Source organism: Corythoichthys intestinalis, chromosome 1 (assembly GCF_030265065.1).
Source record: "Corythoichthys intestinalis isolate RoL2023-P3 chromosome 1, ASM3026506v1, whole genome shotgun sequence".
Taxonomy (NCBI): Eukaryota; Metazoa; Chordata; class Actinopteri; order Syngnathiformes; family Syngnathidae; genus Corythoichthys; species Corythoichthys intestinalis.
In genome coordinates, this window is record NC_080395.1 from 12266297 (window position 1) to 12282737 (window position 16441).

General features: G+C 40.6%; 1 protein-coding gene across 2 annotated transcripts; it reads left to right on the forward strand.

Moving 5' to 3' along the window:
• Nucleotides 1–3608: 3608 nt before the first annotated feature.
• On the forward strand, nt 3609–16310 carry LOC130918949 (gastrula zinc finger protein XlCGF52.1-like). Of its 2 annotated transcripts, none has more exons than XM_057841250.1 (3): nt 3609–3737; nt 6877–6981; nt 14750–16310. In XM_057841250.1, exons 2-3 carry the CDS (start codon nt 6976–6978, stop codon nt 15854–15856), a joined length of 1113 nt encoding a protein of 370 aa, XP_057697233.1. In that variant the 5' UTR covers nt 3609–3737; nt 6877–6975; the 3' UTR covers nt 15857–16310. The 2 variants fall into 2 exon arrangements, with proteins under 2 accessions (XP_057697233.1, XP_057697243.1); XM_057841260.1 differs by having other exon boundaries at nt 3651–3749.
• Nucleotides 16311–16441: the final 131 nt, after the last annotated feature.

Genomic DNA, 16441 nt, shown 5'->3' on the forward strand with positions numbered 1-16441 from the left:
AAAGCACTCGGATCGGGAAATATCGGGATCGGCAGATACTCAAACTAAAACGATCGGGAGCAAAAAAGGTTTCAAGGTGACATATCTGTTCCATGTGTTGGATTTTTATCAAGTACATTTCCCCCAAAAATGCGACTTATACTCCAGTGTGATTTATGTTTTTTTACCCTCTTGATTGCGCATTTTTGGGCTGGTGCGATTTATACTCGGGTGCGACTTAGTCTGAAAAATACGGTACAAAAATATTTATAATAAGTTGAAAATGAGCGTTTTTTTGTTTCCCATCATTCACAATCAGAGTGCTTAGGACAGCTATACTTTTCACCAAGATTGTCATCCATTGAATATGGTACGCCCGCCTGTCTTGTGCCAATGTAGTTACCCCGTCAAAAATTGTATCCCCTGGGCGGAGCCACTGCACTGCACTGATTTGCTTGATTTCCGTGTTTTGGTGATGTAGTCATCTACGATCTGTGTCATCTACATTTTAAAGCATGGCCCATCCATCAAAAAAAAAAACGTTTTTTTTTCTCTGTCGGAACATAAGTATGGAATGTAAGAAAAGGCAATGTTTCACTGTTTTAATCGTAGGATGACCTATAACCGCTATTACTGTAATTAGAGTCCTGTAAAGAGTTTCTCCAGTCGATGTCCAAAATGTATAACTGTGGTTCTTTTTTCTGGCTTGAATTATTTGTTCAAGTAGACATAACTCGTAACTTATTTCTTGTGTGTGTGTATCGCGGCCAGGGGACACAATTTTTGACGGGGGTAACTACATTGACAAGACCGGTGGTGGCTCTGTTGTGCAATTAGCGTCTTTAGTGGGGCAAATTGAAACTCCGTTCACCATTTTGACGGTGGTCTATAGTGTTTCATAGGCCACATTTTTAATCCTTGGTTCTTGCTCAGTAGTTGCTGTCGCTTTTGAAAGCGGGTGGTTTTGGCTAAGCAAAGCAAATAACCGTTTAAGGTGCTAGTTGCATGATCTGTGCGAAAATTATTTTTATTTTTTTTCATTTCATTCATTTTTGTTGTTTTAATGCTTTACAACTTCTATAGACAATATTTTACCGGAAAATTCTTAATTTTAAAGTTATATATAAGAAAGACAATTACATGCGATTATACTTTTCGGCCACCAGGGCCCCCCCCCCCTAAACTCCGCTTATGTTGACTACTGTAACAGAATTCTTTTTGGTTCTCCCACCAAACTCCTCAATAAACAACAATATATCCAAAACTGCGCTGCACGCCCTCTTATCCGGACCTTCTATAGGAAACAGATTTAGTGACGGACTTTAGATGGCTATCAAATTTTAGGTCTGAGTAAATAGTTACGCCGAGATTTCTGACTTGATTTAGAATAGAATAGTATAGCCCTTTATTGTTATTATACGGTTGTACAATGAAATTGTGGCGCATCTCCCCTTTAAGTGCAGGACCAGTAAAAATCTCGAAAGTGGCTTATAAGAATAAAGTATAAAATATAAATAAGTATAAAATAGGCATGAGGTTATTTGAGATGATTTGTGGCTGTAAGTGACATTGTGCTAAGATGCAATGTTTAGCAGGTTCGCAAACATTTATAGAATTACTTGACCTTTTTATTCCAACTAAAATATTTTTGTTCATTACTAGCTGACTTTAAACTTCCTTTCAACAATTTTTTAATCGCTTCTCTGTTTTATGTATAAATCAACTTTAGAATAGGCATTTAGACATTATCTTCCTTGTTATTTGTTTCACCTTCGCTTGTCACACTAAACACGCTGAATTCTCGTAGCTGGTGGAAAACGTTCATGAAAGTGTTTACTTAAATCTTGTGTAAAGTGACGGATGATGGTCACGTAAATGTGAAATCATGTTTGAGGGGTGGCACCCCTCATTGCAACCACCCTCCGCAAGCACATCTTGCACACTTGCTGTCGTCCTCTAAGTCTGTTCGTTTTCATTAGTCGAATTACGACTTTTTTTGAGGGAGGAAAAACCTCGAGTAAAGTTTTGCCCTTTTCAGCCACTGTGTCGACTCTAGTCTACAGCAAACAGAATAGCGTCACTGACAGACACAGCAACAACAACCGGAAGGAGAGAGGTGAGCGCTGCCGCTCCAAGCCACTTCTTGCTGCATTTTTGGCAGTGGCGTCGCGTCCCATTAGGCAAACCAGGTAATTGCCTAGGGCCCCCAACCAGCAGGGGCCCCCAGAAGGCCAACAGAATTAGCACACGCAGCTTTACTGTACTGTCGCAGCAGCAAGTGTAGGGAGTTTTTCAATACTATGTAATTATTTGGCAGATTATCTAATGATTCTGTTATCAATCCCAATCAGCACTAACCATGTCACATTCATTATACAAGTTTAAGAAAGTCCAATCAGCTATTAATACCACATGATTGTTTAAAGAGTGACTCACCAAGTACTCTCTGGAAAGTCTTTGCCGAGTTGTTATACGTTGATTTTCATAGGCCACCTCATTATTCATGTGACTACTTAAAGAAATTGGGATTTTTCAACAACAAAAAAAAGTCTATTAATGGGTCTATCGTATTCCTCGTCGAATACTCCATAAGAAAAATATAAGTTACATATATGCATCGAATATAATCCTAAACGATTTTACTAGCCATTTTAAGACTCCTTTTAGCAAGGTTCCTTGGGTATGCGTATGTTCCCATAGCAACCAGTCCTTTTATTGTCCTACGTCACAAGCGCTGCGTATTTTGGGAGCGAGAATAGGCGTAAGGTGCGCATTTCGAGCAGAGGACGGCCACATGATAAAATATGTGCGTCCATGAATGATTGTAAGTACATCCATACAAGTCAGTGTAAAGCGCTTAGTTGTCGCCACTTTTATGGCCAAGACAACTGCACGTGCACACAGCATGCACTCGCACCCCCCCACCTTTGTGTTCTTTATACTGCGCGAGTATGTATGTGTGTCACGTGACTCAGAAGGGCCCCCGGGGACCCTTGCTACGCCTCTGATTTTTGGGACATTAAAATAGCGAATACCATACCATATGACTGAAAATTTTAGCGGTTTTGAAACCATGACGTTTTCATACCACGGTAAACCTTGAACCCAGTAACCGGCACATGCCTACTTTAGACTAGAATGCCACTTAGGCACATAGCCAAAGTGTATTTTTGTTGGTATTAATTCTTAATTTGTTTATATTATCAATTTAATTATAGCATAGAATTTAAAAAATAAACAATGATTTTTCAAAAATATAAGCAATTTTAATATGTATTTTATTTGTCAAAGTCATGTGAAACAATCTGCTTTGAGTCTAGGCATCTGCCAAAAGCGACCTCTCTTAGGTGTTCCATCTCTTCGCCTCGATATTGTTCTTCCTTGCACTCTTCTTCTTCTTCCGTCCTTTGGAATGGTTAGTGTAGAAATAAAAGCTAAATTAAATGAGCCTGAGAAGCTTCAATATTTAAAAATGAAGCGAATTCATTGTAATGTTCCTTGATGGAAGAAATATTTAAATTCCAAGCCTTCAAAGTGAGGTATTGATAGTGATGACTAGAATTCGGATGTTTTTTTACTCCAGTGATGTGAAATTGTGATGGAACCTCCAAACGCTTCAACATATTACACTGAAGTTTCAATTGCTCAACCTTTCTACTTCCGGTTCACTTGACGCAACCTCGGTGTGCTCTCTGGGTCTTGCTGTTCTATCGTGTTCCCTTCTAACCAAACAAACTCCTTACAAGCATTCTCATCGGGTAAGTACCCAAGTAAGAATCTAATGGACTAAAAAATCCCATTTTAAAGTTTAGTGAAAGTCGTTTGGCTTTATGTTGTAGCTTTGCAGGCATGCTTAGTTTAGTTTAGCTTAGCTCGCTAGCTAAAACACGTTAACGCATTCCGATTGCTTTGGCTTAATCCAGTACTTCTCAAATAGTGCCCCCCCCCCCCCCAGGGGGGCGCGTGTGACCTCGGGGAACATGCTTTTTTTTTTTTTTTTGCCGTACTAGAATAAAGTGTACTTGCACATCCCCTCAGTGGGTGGCAGTGGCGCTCTCATTTTCAAAGTGCGCGCAGTATTTTTGAAGTAAGCAAGACCACACGGAAAAGACTCATGAAGAGATGGAGAGCTGTGCGCCGTTTTCGAAAGCCGTTTTCCGGCCGGACTCACGCAGCGACCCTCTGTCTTCTCCGGTTCTCACGTGTCCGCCCGAGAAGTGCCATTTTCGGCTTGGGATCGTCACGAGGACCGCCCTCACCTACGGTTCTCCCTCGGCCTCCGAGAATGCGCGTTTTTCGGGCCGTTTGCCTTTTGGCTTTGACATTTAATACAGTGGTAGACGAGGAAAGACCACTGTTTACTGTCTCTAAAAAAGATTATAGCGGACAGCCGGAAGCCAAATCAATTAAGACGCCACTTAAAGACATTAGACCCCAATCTCCTTGATAAGCCGCTTGGTTGTTTTTCAGCAAAAACGTGCCGAATATTGCCAACAATCGTCCCGCTTTGTCTGTGTTATATCAGTAAACCAGTGAGCACTGTTAGCATGCTCACCTGACATCATTGCAAACTGGAGGTGATACTGGGAGCAGCGAAAATAAAAACTGTCCTTTTGTCCAAAGACAGTCTTTTTTTTTCTTTCTTCGATTCAGTTTTTTTTTTTTTTTTCGGTCAATTTTTTTTGGCATATTGTCCTCATGAGTTAATGTTTCTAATCAATTTGAATTTGTTATTATTTACTGATTTTATTTTTCAGTCTCAAGTGGTCAAAAATGTACCTTGAGTGTATTTTTACAGTTTGGATGTGACTTTTTTTTTTTTTTTAATTCAGGCAAGTTGATGCGCGTTAAGTCTTTTCTGTTACAAACGAAACAATGTTAATAAAGTTATACTTTATAACTTGATCTCTGTTATTTTCTCTAATATAAAAAAATGATACAATGTGAGGCAGAGGCATACTTATAATAGTAATATTATAGACAAATGATACTATTTACAGTGGCGGCAGAGTTTGGGGGGGCGCGAAACATTTTCGTCTTCCTTCGGGGGGGGCGTAACAGAAAATAATTGAGAAGCACTGGCTTAATCCAAGGGTGACCATATTTTGATTCCCCAAAAAGAGGACACTCGGCCAGGCCGCAAGATACTTGAAATTTACTTGAAGTTCGTTCAAAGATGCTTGTATCACTTTAATATATTTAAAGTTTGCCTCCTCCGCCTGGATAGAAAAATTCAGTTTTATAAAAAATATATGGCTGGAAACACTTAGGTGACTTGAAATTTTGGCCAACTGTCAAAATTGTCCAATATGCATGTGTAATGCGTCATTGGAAAGCTTAAAATCTCAATTTTCTGGGGGAAGAAAATTTTTGAACAGGAGGGCATTTACAAAAACAAAAATTAAACAGCAAAACCCAAACTGGAGGTGAGAGCACGCGAGAGCAGAATTAAAGACGCTATGACTTTAACGAGATATTATCCTGTAATAACCTTTTTTCGATCCAAAAACTCCACGTAGCATGTATCACTGAGTGTCAAAACAGCTGTGAATGGCCACAGCTGGATTTATTTGGGATTTTATGGGTGAAACATGGTAATATAACAAGGGTTGCGATGCAGAAATTGCAGACATCAAGGAGTGGTCGAAATTTTTTTTCCATATAGGTCTATTTGCCCTTTTAAATGCCCCCCCCAACCCCCCCCCCCCCCCCCCCAATTTTTCTCTGTTTGGATCAATTATCATCTAAAGTATTAGGGAAAATACAACATTAACATAAAAAAAAAAAAAAATACAATTAAGCGATAATTATGAAGTAGATATCCGTGACTTTTTACAGACGCAAATTTTTCATTGTGACATAATTTGTTTAAAATATGCGAGTAATTTTTTAAAAGTTTTTTTTTTTTTTTAACTAAATATTATACATCAATTAATGATTCTAAGCTTAAAATGACAGACATTTCGTATAATAAATACGATTACTTACCTTTTTGTGGCTAGGTTGAAACAAAAGCGGTTAATCTGCTATGGCAGCATATAGACTTAAAATAGGCTTAAAATACAGCAGTTTATTTTAAAGAGGGATGCAAGCGCAGAAACTGCTTTTTCAGCCTTGTCTGTTTTCTGCCATAAGTATTTATCGTTTAAAAAAAAACTTAACAACTGTGCAGGCGGCAGGCGCTCATCGGAACACGTACCGTAGTAGGCAACAAAGTTTCTATTTCAGCACACGCTAATTGTATTGTGTAAATAGTCCTCTGTGTCAATTTGGAATTGTCTTTTATTAACATAGATGACAGAACCATGAGGCATAAGAAACACCACTACATAGAAAATAATACTAACATTTAACCAGATACACAAACTAATACAATGTACTGCATCTCTAGTACACATATAACCCACTATACACTAGAAGACACATGATCGACATTAACAGGAGAGAAACTTACAGAAAGGTGTATGGAGCCACGTCTCTTAGAACTACTCCTTATTGTAGTCTGTAACTGCCTAATCTCTTGCCAAACCGTCAACCCAGAAGATGGCGGTAATACCCCATCATACAAGGGGTAAACTGCCAACAAAAAACAAGAAGACGAACTACTCCTTCTCCTGTAGGAGCCATGTCAAACGCAGACTGGCGCTGCCCCCCAACGGCTGGAGGGACTTCTCTTCAAATTGGTCCCATGAGAAATCATTAAAACCGGACAGTTTTATGAATTTTTTAAACCCGGCCTGACAGTAAAAATAGGATCTAAAACGAGGATTGTCCAGGCAAAAGAGGACGTTTGGTCGCCCTACTTAATCCTACCTACGATTTGTTAGGTTTGATTTAAGGAATAGTCGATCGGCTAACATGAGAGTGATTATTGATGCTTCTCAACTTGTCTTAAAGATGTGACAAAATACAACTGACTGAAGCCCAAAGAATTGGGACGTGGATGATGAGGAGAGGAAATCCAGGCTACGACGAGCAACTGCAAAACGAAAGAAAATGAGGGTAAGATTATGATATAATGATGCTTTTTGTGCAATATCATACTTGTTTTGATCTGACTGTTATCAGTGATTGCGACTGTAAGGCAAAAAATCCCATAGCTGACTTGCGATACGAGGCTCACGACAACGATGATCTCACGATATGGCGATACAACAAATATCGGTCAGGAAATCATTCTACAAAACAAGTAATGAACAGGAAAACAAGCTATTTTCATCCTTCTGCTGTGAATTTAAATGAGTTCATCACTAGAAGCCGTCCAATGCGTTTGTACTGAAGGGCTGGTAATGGATGAACTCTTTCATTCTTGAATTCCACTCCACTCCCACTTCAATTGAGGTGGATGGAGGGGGGGCGAACGATTCATTGAATCGTTTGTTTGAACAAGACTTTTTACTAAACAAACCAGAATGGATTTGTTTCCTCAAGTGAACTCTTTATCCCATTACTAGAGTGCTGCCTATACTCGACGCACGTGCGTGTTGATTCCATTTTAGACTCCAGTAGCTTTCACAGATGTTTATTGGCCATCAACATGCCGTACAATTAAAGTTTGGACATACAAAATAAGGAAACACATCTGTAGTAAACATTGTAAAACGTTAGCATTGCTACATTAAGGCTAATGGAAATAAGACAATGTAATGACCACTTTAGCCTGTTATAAAACATTGGCAGTCTTCTCCACAACGCAAAATTGCGATTAACAAGTGAAACTTTAAAAAAGAAAACTCGCTGGATTTCACCATTTGCAAACGATGCGGACAAAAGAAAACAAAATCTATTACTGACACCACATGCATGACGAAAAGCGAAGTGCACTTTTTTTGTTTTGTTTTGTTTTTTTACTGAGTGTAAAGCATCCGGTTAGTGACGTAGCTAACGTACTTCCGGTGAACATTTCAAACTAAAACCATGTCATGTTCAGATATCTGGAGGCAATCTCACATACTTCAGATTCTCCACAATGAATAGATTTAAAATGACACCCAGTATGAAAAATCTGATTGGCAATGATAATACAATGTAACTAATGATAATAATTTAGCTTCAAATTCATTAACATGCGCACTTTGCAGGACAAGATGACAGTCATTTTGGATCAAATTAACACTTTTAATGGGCTCTAATTGGCAGACAACAAAAATGACATTGGGTTTCTCACCTATTACATATTCTGCACTTAACTAGATTTAAGATGACTCATGCATTGGGTGTTTTTTTAAATATGTATTATTTTAAGTTTTATTGCATTTGAAAGGATGATTTACGAGGATGTATTGAAGGGGCGTGAAAGAATATCGAAATGGTGATATATCTTGATAGTTTGTATCCCCAAAGGTTATCGATATGCTCCTGCCAAGAATCGAGATATCATTTTAAAAAAGGTGTCAATGTCTAAGAAATTAAAAAGGAACCAACAAATTGCTACCAAAATCTTCCACCATAATAGTGTCTCAGTTAACTCTAAGGCTGCATTGACGGTGCTCGCCACCCAATCCATTTAGACTAGAAACGTTCGTTCATTCGAAACCAGAGCATTCACGGTCATTTTGTCCGATTTTCAGGGCATTTACAGTTCACTTGCTGTTCATTTAAAGGTCCTTTCCTGTCAAGTTTGAGTCACTGCCTATTCATTTGGGTGATTCCCAGGTCATTTCCTGTTCTGTAACTCAAAATAAACAGGAAGTGACCCATGAAATACCCCAAAATCAACAGGAAGTAACTGAAAATCAGCAGGTAAATGACCTTAAATGGCCCAAAATTTCCTCATTGCCTGGCACTGACGGCCATAGACGTTCAATCGGTTTGAATCCAATTCAAATGGATTGGGCGTCTACAAGTGATAAACTCATTCCAATTCACAGCAGAAGCTTGTTTTTCTGTTTAACTCATTCACTCCCAGCCATTTTCACTGGAGCAAGGCCCTTCGCTCCCGGCCGTTTTACTGGATTTTGACTGATTTTGCAAGGCCCACAGAAAATTCTATTCTATTGCTACATAAACATGGAACCCACCAAATGAATGATTAGACTCTCTTCTTTCAGCAGAAAAAAAAGTTAGTTCATATCTTTTTTCTTTTCTGTAGAAATCAGCATTAGAAAATAGCTTAGTTTGAGCAATTTGCCAATTTCTGATGAAAAAACGGAGAAATAGAGCTTTCTGTGAAAGCATACATTTTAAACATAACTTTGACTTTAACACAGCTATTTTTTGCTTTAGTTATCCCAAACATCTGAATGTTTTCCTTTTACAAAATAACATAAAACAACAAGACAAATAGAGCTTTTGATAGCAAAGTAACAAGTTATTTACACATAACTAACTGAAAGATAACGCTCTTGTGGCCGCGACAGCCGGTTAAACTTTTCCCTCATCGCCGCCTGTCTCATAAAGATTAATATTTTTTAGTCTCTGTGGGCTCTGCTCGCTAGCAGCACTGACTCAATGGCATCGTCCGCTACACTAGTGGTCCTGGTCATTCTGCTCGGTCGTTCAGCGCCTGGCATTCCGGGCGTCCTACCGGTTGTTCTGCTCGGTCGTCCGCCGTCTGGCATCCATCCATTCAGTCGTCTTGGGCCGGCGCCCCGGCCGTGCGGCTTGGCCATTCGTTGCCGTTGAATCGGGTTGTGTGTCTTACCAAATGCGCTACTGCCCTCCAGTGGCCAATTTTATTGCTTTAAAATGGATTTTCAGCTTTGTGCTTTGGAGCTAAATTGAATCAGAACCCAGAGATGTCTCTTTTGGAAAAAAAAACGTAAAAGACGTATAAATACATTAGTGCTGCAACGATTAATCGATTAACTCGAGTATTCGATTAGGAAAAAAATATTCAAATTAAATTTTGTTGGTTCAAGTATTCGTTTAATTATAGTGGCGTTGTAATGGTTTATTTTGAAAGTGTTTGCATTTAGTTTTATTGATTAGGGTGGATACACTGCCCTTTGGTCTGCCTCTTTTCACATGGCTGAATCCAACTGCTCCCTGTTAAGACCAACGTAAGCTAAGTTTTTGTTTTAGCTAATGTTTTTTAATGCATTCATAATTTAGTTTATGGTATATTTAGCGATTTTTTTGTGGGAATATGTGTCTGAACCATGTGTTAAGTGCATTGTAAAAAAAAAAAAACCCAAAAAACTAGCATTTTATTGCATTTAAGCTAAGACTTTTTCTATGCAAGTTAGCCAATTGTTCTTTTGTTGTACACAGATCCTCATTTAAAAAAAAAGAATTATACCGTTTGAGGCTCAGCTAAGGTATTCTAATTTTTAATGTTCCTTATCCGATTAGTCGATTATTTGATTTAACTAGTCCATCGATTAATCGACTACTAAAATATTCGATGGCTGCAGCCCTAAAATACATCTTTGGGACACTGAAACAATTAAAAATAGAACGTATTTATACATTTTTGGGAGCAAATGAGTTAAAAGTTGTTTGTAGCATATCATTGAATGATTTACTGACCAATGTATCGATAATCGTTGGATCACCATATTGTCAGATCATTATCGTGACCTTTGCATCGCGTATCGTATCGTGAGGTACCAAGAGGTTCCCACTCCTAATGTCACTACATTGATAGTTGAAATGGTTAAAAATAAAAGGACTGACAATTATATCTCATATCGGCAATAATTTATGAGACAATACCGTAATTTCCCGAATATAAGGGGCACCCGTGTATAATGTGCACCCCAAATTTACTTGTAAAATCTAGGGGAAATTATTGTACCCGTTTATAACGAGAACCCTAATTTTAGCACCAATAAATTGAAGAATACAAGAAAACAGCTCGTGTACAGATACACAAATGTCATTTTACTGTTTGGTGAAACACAGCACAAGCATAGCACATTGGTAGTTCAAAACATTACCATAAACTGACAATATTTACGGTAATAATATGATTTGACAACTTTTCCAACTTACCAGAATCTAGGAGAAAACAAAACAGATGTGACTTTTCTTTTAAAGGCTGCTGTAAAACTTGCTTGTTTCATCTTGATGAATAAATGTTTCTTCCATGGATTGATACGTTAAAATGAAAGTGAGAACGTAAGTTGGAAATCCGTTAGAGCTCATCGCTGTCAACACGACAGTAACAATAGGAACTATTGTTATTTGGGTTTGAGTTTCCTGAGGGACCGATATAGTTGACGGACACAGGAAGTGTGTGTGCTTACGTTTGTTATGGTCCGTGTTGCAGAGCTGCAATAAACGTCGATTCAAATGAATTCAAGAAACTAAATTGTGTGCTTTATGAAGAGTGAAAAAAGCAGAATTTAACACAGACGAAATCATTCGGCCGATTAGAGTGAAGTATTACCGAAACAAAATGGTGACGTCACGTACCGTAATGGTCGGCAACGGGTCGCCGCATACGTTTCTTCAACACAACGTGGCCGTGTCAATAAAAAAAAAAATCGGTTTATATACAGTGCCTTGCAAAAGTATTCGGTCCCCTTGAACCTTGCAACATTTCGCCACATTTCAGGCTTCAAACATAAAGATATAAAATTTTAATTTTTTTGTCAAGAATCAACAACAAGTGGGACACAAACGTGAAGTGGAACAACATTTATTGGATAATTTAAACTTTTTTAACAAATAAAAAACAGAAAAGTGGGGCGTGCAATATTATTCGGCCCCCTTGCGTTAATACTTTGTAGCGCCACCTTTTGCTCCAATTACAGCTGCAAGTCGCTTGGGGTATGTTTGTATCAGTTTTGCACATCGAGAGACTGACATTCTTGCCCATTCTTCCTTCCAAAACAGCTCGAGCTCAGTGAGGTTGGATGGAGAGTGTTTGTGAACAGCAGTCTTCAGCTCTTTCCACAGATTCTTGATTGGATTCAGGTCTGGACTTTGACTTGGCCATTCTAACACCTGGATACGTTTATTTTTTAACCATTCCATTGTAGATTTGGCTTTATGTTTTGGATCATTGTCCTGTTGGAAGATAAATCTCCGTCCCAGTCTCAGGTCTTATGCAGATACCAACAGGTTTTCTTCCAGAATGTTCCTGTATTTGGCTGCATCCATCTTCCCGTCAATTTCAACCATCTTCCCTGTCCCTGCTGAAGAAAAGCAGGCCCAAACCATGATGCTGCCACCACCATGTTTGACAGTGGGGATGGTGTGTTCAGGGTGATGAGCTGTGTTGCTTTTACGCCAAACATATCGTTTTGCATTGTAGCCAAAAAGTTCAATTTTGGTTTCATATGACCAGAGCACCTTCTTCCACATGTTTGGTGTGTCTCCCAGGTGGCTTGTGGCAAACTTTAAACGAGACTTTTTATGGATATCTTTGAGAAATAGCTTTCTTCTTGCCACTCTTCCATAAAGGCCAGATTTGTGCAGTGTACGACTGATTGTTGTCCTATGGACAGACTCTCCCACCTCAGCTGTAGATCTCTGCAGTTCATCCAGAGTGATCATGGGCCTCTTGGCTGCATCTCTGATCAGTTTTCTCCTTGTTTGAGAAGAAAGTTTGGAAGGACGGCCGGGTCTTGGTAGATTTGCAGTGGTCTGATGCTCCTTCCATTTCAATATGATGGCTTGCACAGTGATCCTTGAGATGTTTAAAGCTTGGGAAATCTTTTTGTATCCAAATCCGGCTTTAAACTTCTCCACAACAGTATCTCGGACCTGCCTGGTGTGTTCCTTGGTTTTCATAATGCTCTCTGCACTTTAAACAGAACCCTGAGACTATCACAGAGCAGGTGCATTTATACGGAGACTTGATTACACACAGGTGGATTCTATTTATCATCATCGGTCATTTAGGACAACATTGGATCATTCAGAGATCCTCACTGAACTTCTGGAGTGAGTTTGCTGCACTGAAAGTAAAGGGGCCGAATAATATTGCACGCCCCACTTTTCAGTTTTTTATTTGTTAAAAAAGTTTAAATTATTCAATAAATGTTGTTCCACTTCACGACTGTGTCCCACTTGTTGTTGATTCTTGACAAAAAAATTAAATTTCATATCTTTATGTTTGAAGCCTGAAATGTGGCGAAAGGTTGCAAGATTCAAGGGGGCCAAATACTTTTGCAAGGCACTGTATATATATATATATATATATATATATATATATATATATATATATATATATATATATATATATATATTTCTGTCTCAATCCATGTAACCGTTTATAATGCGCACCATGATTTTACAAGTTGATTTTGGGGAAAAAAGTGCGCGTTATATTCGGGAAATTGCGGTATATCGCCTTCTTTTCTTTTTTTTTTTTTTTTTTTTTTTTAAACCTGTCCTGTTCAGCTGTTTGACACAGAGAATGGAAGTCTAAGTGCCCGGATTCTGAACAGTTTTAATGTTTCACATTGAGAGTCTGACATACTCCCATTGTGATCATTCAAAATACCTTTTTATTATGACAAAGCAGCGAACAGGAAGGGATTATGGGGGGACAAAAGAAAAGAAATACAAGAGAAGAAAGAAAAGAAAAGCATACACAAACAACAACAAGAAATACATTGAACATCTAAACTAGTTACTAATATGCTGGTGCTATTGTCAGCGAGATGTATTTCCGGTTTACACCATGTGGGGGCCTATTGGCCAGTGAAAGAGGAGAATGGGGGTGGGGGTGTCTATAAGACTATAAGCTAAGTGATTGAAAGGGGTAGAGTGTACACAAATCAGTTCTGTGATCTAGAACCCAGTAATCGTGTGAATCTCTTATGAGTGAAAGCCCGTTGGCGACCAACCCTACGCCGCCGTATCGCCAATCCCGGCACCGGAACCCCCAACCCGAGCATGCCCTACCACATCCAGCAGCATGCAAGCCCCACCGGGCGCGCGACGGCCACGCAGACGGGCGGAGAGACCGCGCGGGCACCAACCCAGGGCCACGGCCCACACCCAGCCAGCCCGGGGAGGGAGGGAGGGAGGGCGGGCGGGGGGGTGGGGGGGCCATGCGCAGCCCATCCCTCCTCCAACCGCCCAGCAAAGGAGCCACCGTCCCCCCCCCCCCCCCCGGGACCCAGGGTGGTCCCCCGGGCCACCCGCGCGCCCATCAACCGGCCTTCAGGGATGGCAGGAGGGGACGCATCACCAACCCCACGCCTACACCCACCCCCGCCCGCCCACCCGGGCCACGAGCCACAGCCACAGCCCCCCAACCGGCACGGCACGCCACGGGACCCCCAGCGGCCCACCAAGCCCCAGGCAAGGCAGGGTCCCCCGCCGGTGCAGGCGACACCCCGCTGATACACCGGCGCCCAGCCAGCGACCCGCGACGGAGCGCAGGGCGGACGCCCAGCCAGAGAAGAGAGGGGAAGGCGGAGGCAGGAGAACGCCCAGGGACTGCCATGGGGCGATGCAAGATCGGGGACCCGACCCCCCAACCCACTCCCGCGGCCGGCAGCCGAGGCAGAGGGGAGTCCACACCCCGGGAGCCACGCCATATAGAAAAAGTGTGGGACCCACCTACCACCCTATTACTGTGGTATATCGCCTTCTAAAATTTGTTATAGCAACAGGCCTATGTTCCTCTCTGTAAATGCGCTCTCTCGCGAGTCTCGTGTGCGGAAGCACTACCTGCACTACGCTTCCTACGCCAAAGTAAAAACATGCATCACAAAAATAAAAGTCAACATTATAATATTTTTTATTTTTTTTTAAATGTTGTAAAGTCGAAATAACATAAGTCGGGCAGTCCCGGGGACTACCTGTATTTTTCTCCATATCGCCGACATCAACAAATCACGTGACTTTTATTTTTTTCTCCACCCAGTGTCCCGCAGACGTCACTGTAGAAGATCTTCACCATGAGAAGCAGGATCCCCTCCACGTTAAACAGGAAGAGTCCGAGATGCCGTATATCAAACAGGAAGCAGAGCCGCAGACCCCCGACGTGAAAGAAGAAGACCAGGAAGTTGAAATCCCCGTTCCAATGGGTGTCAGTGTGAAGAGAGAAGAAGACGAAGGGCCAAACGAAGAATGCGGAGCAGCGAACTATTCGAGCGACAGCCCATATCAACACGTAACAACAAAAGGAGAGGGACGATCGCAACCGGACGGCCTCATAGCCCCGTTTTCGGACAGTGACGACATAACTTCACATTCTTCTGACTTTAACACTGATGAGGAGGATAATGACTTTGACCAAAATGCTTCAAAATCTCTAAACACGTCATCATTGAAAAAAGACACAAAGGAATGCGCAGTTCGGAAACCTTTCACCTGCACACTTTGTGGTAAAAGATTCGTCAATAAGAAAGGTTTAAACACACACACAATGAGACACACTGGAGAGACTCCTTTCGCCTGCACATTTTGCGATAAAAAATTTTATCGGAAGACTGATTTAGAAACACATAAGCGTAAACACACTGGGGAAAAGCCTTTTGCCTGCTCCCTTTGTAATAAAATATTTTATCGGAATTCTTGTTTGAATAGACATCAACGTACACACACAGGAGAAAAGCCTTTTGCCTGCACATCTTGTGGTAAAAGATTCGCCTTTAAGACAAATTTAAACAAACACACACGCATACACACTGGAGAGAAGCCTTTTGCCTGCACACTTTGCGGTAAAAGATTCACTGAGAAGGGAGGTTTAAACAAACACACAAGCAGACACACTGAAGGGAAGCCTTATGCCTGCACATTTTGTGATAAAAAATACTTCACGAAGGCAAATTTAGACATTCACACAAGAACACACACTGGAGAGAAGCCTTTTGCCTGCACACATTGTGGTAAAAGATTCATCGAGAAGGGAAGCTTAATCAAGCACGCAAGCACACACGCTGAAGAGAAGCCTTTTCCCTGCACACTGTGCGATAAAAGATTTTCTCGGAAGAATATTTTAGAAATGCATAAGCGCAAACACACATAAATACATAATGATTACATACTGATATGAAATGACATCAAGAATGAAATGATCTTTCAGCTGATGTTCTTTTTCACAACTATCCAATATATGGGGGGAAACAGACACAAGGCTGAAAAAGCAGTTTCTGCTCTTGCACCCATTTTTTCAATAAACTGCAGTATTTTTTGTCAAAAGAAATGTTGTGTTTGATAGAACAAAATGTCTATATGCTCCAATAGCAGTTTCATGGTGGATTAAGCCCCCAGACAATATTTCAAATTGGTCCATTTTACCCTAGAGATCCCAGTTTACAGACACTGAGCAACCGATTTTGTCACATTCCTTCATTTGTATCGTTACCGCTGCTGTGCTCGCTTTGTTTTCTGTTGCGTTCGGGAAATTATGTCATAGTATTGACGAAGAGCTAAAAAACTATTAAAATAAAACGGCTTTGACTCTAGGCGTCTTGCCAACAGTGACCTCTCCTGGCCGTTCCTTCTCTTTGCCTCGTTGTAGTTCTGCCTTGCACTCGTCTTCTTTCGTACTTTAGGAATGGTTAGCGAAAAAAAGCTACATTAAATGAGCCTGAGAAGCTTCAATGTTTAA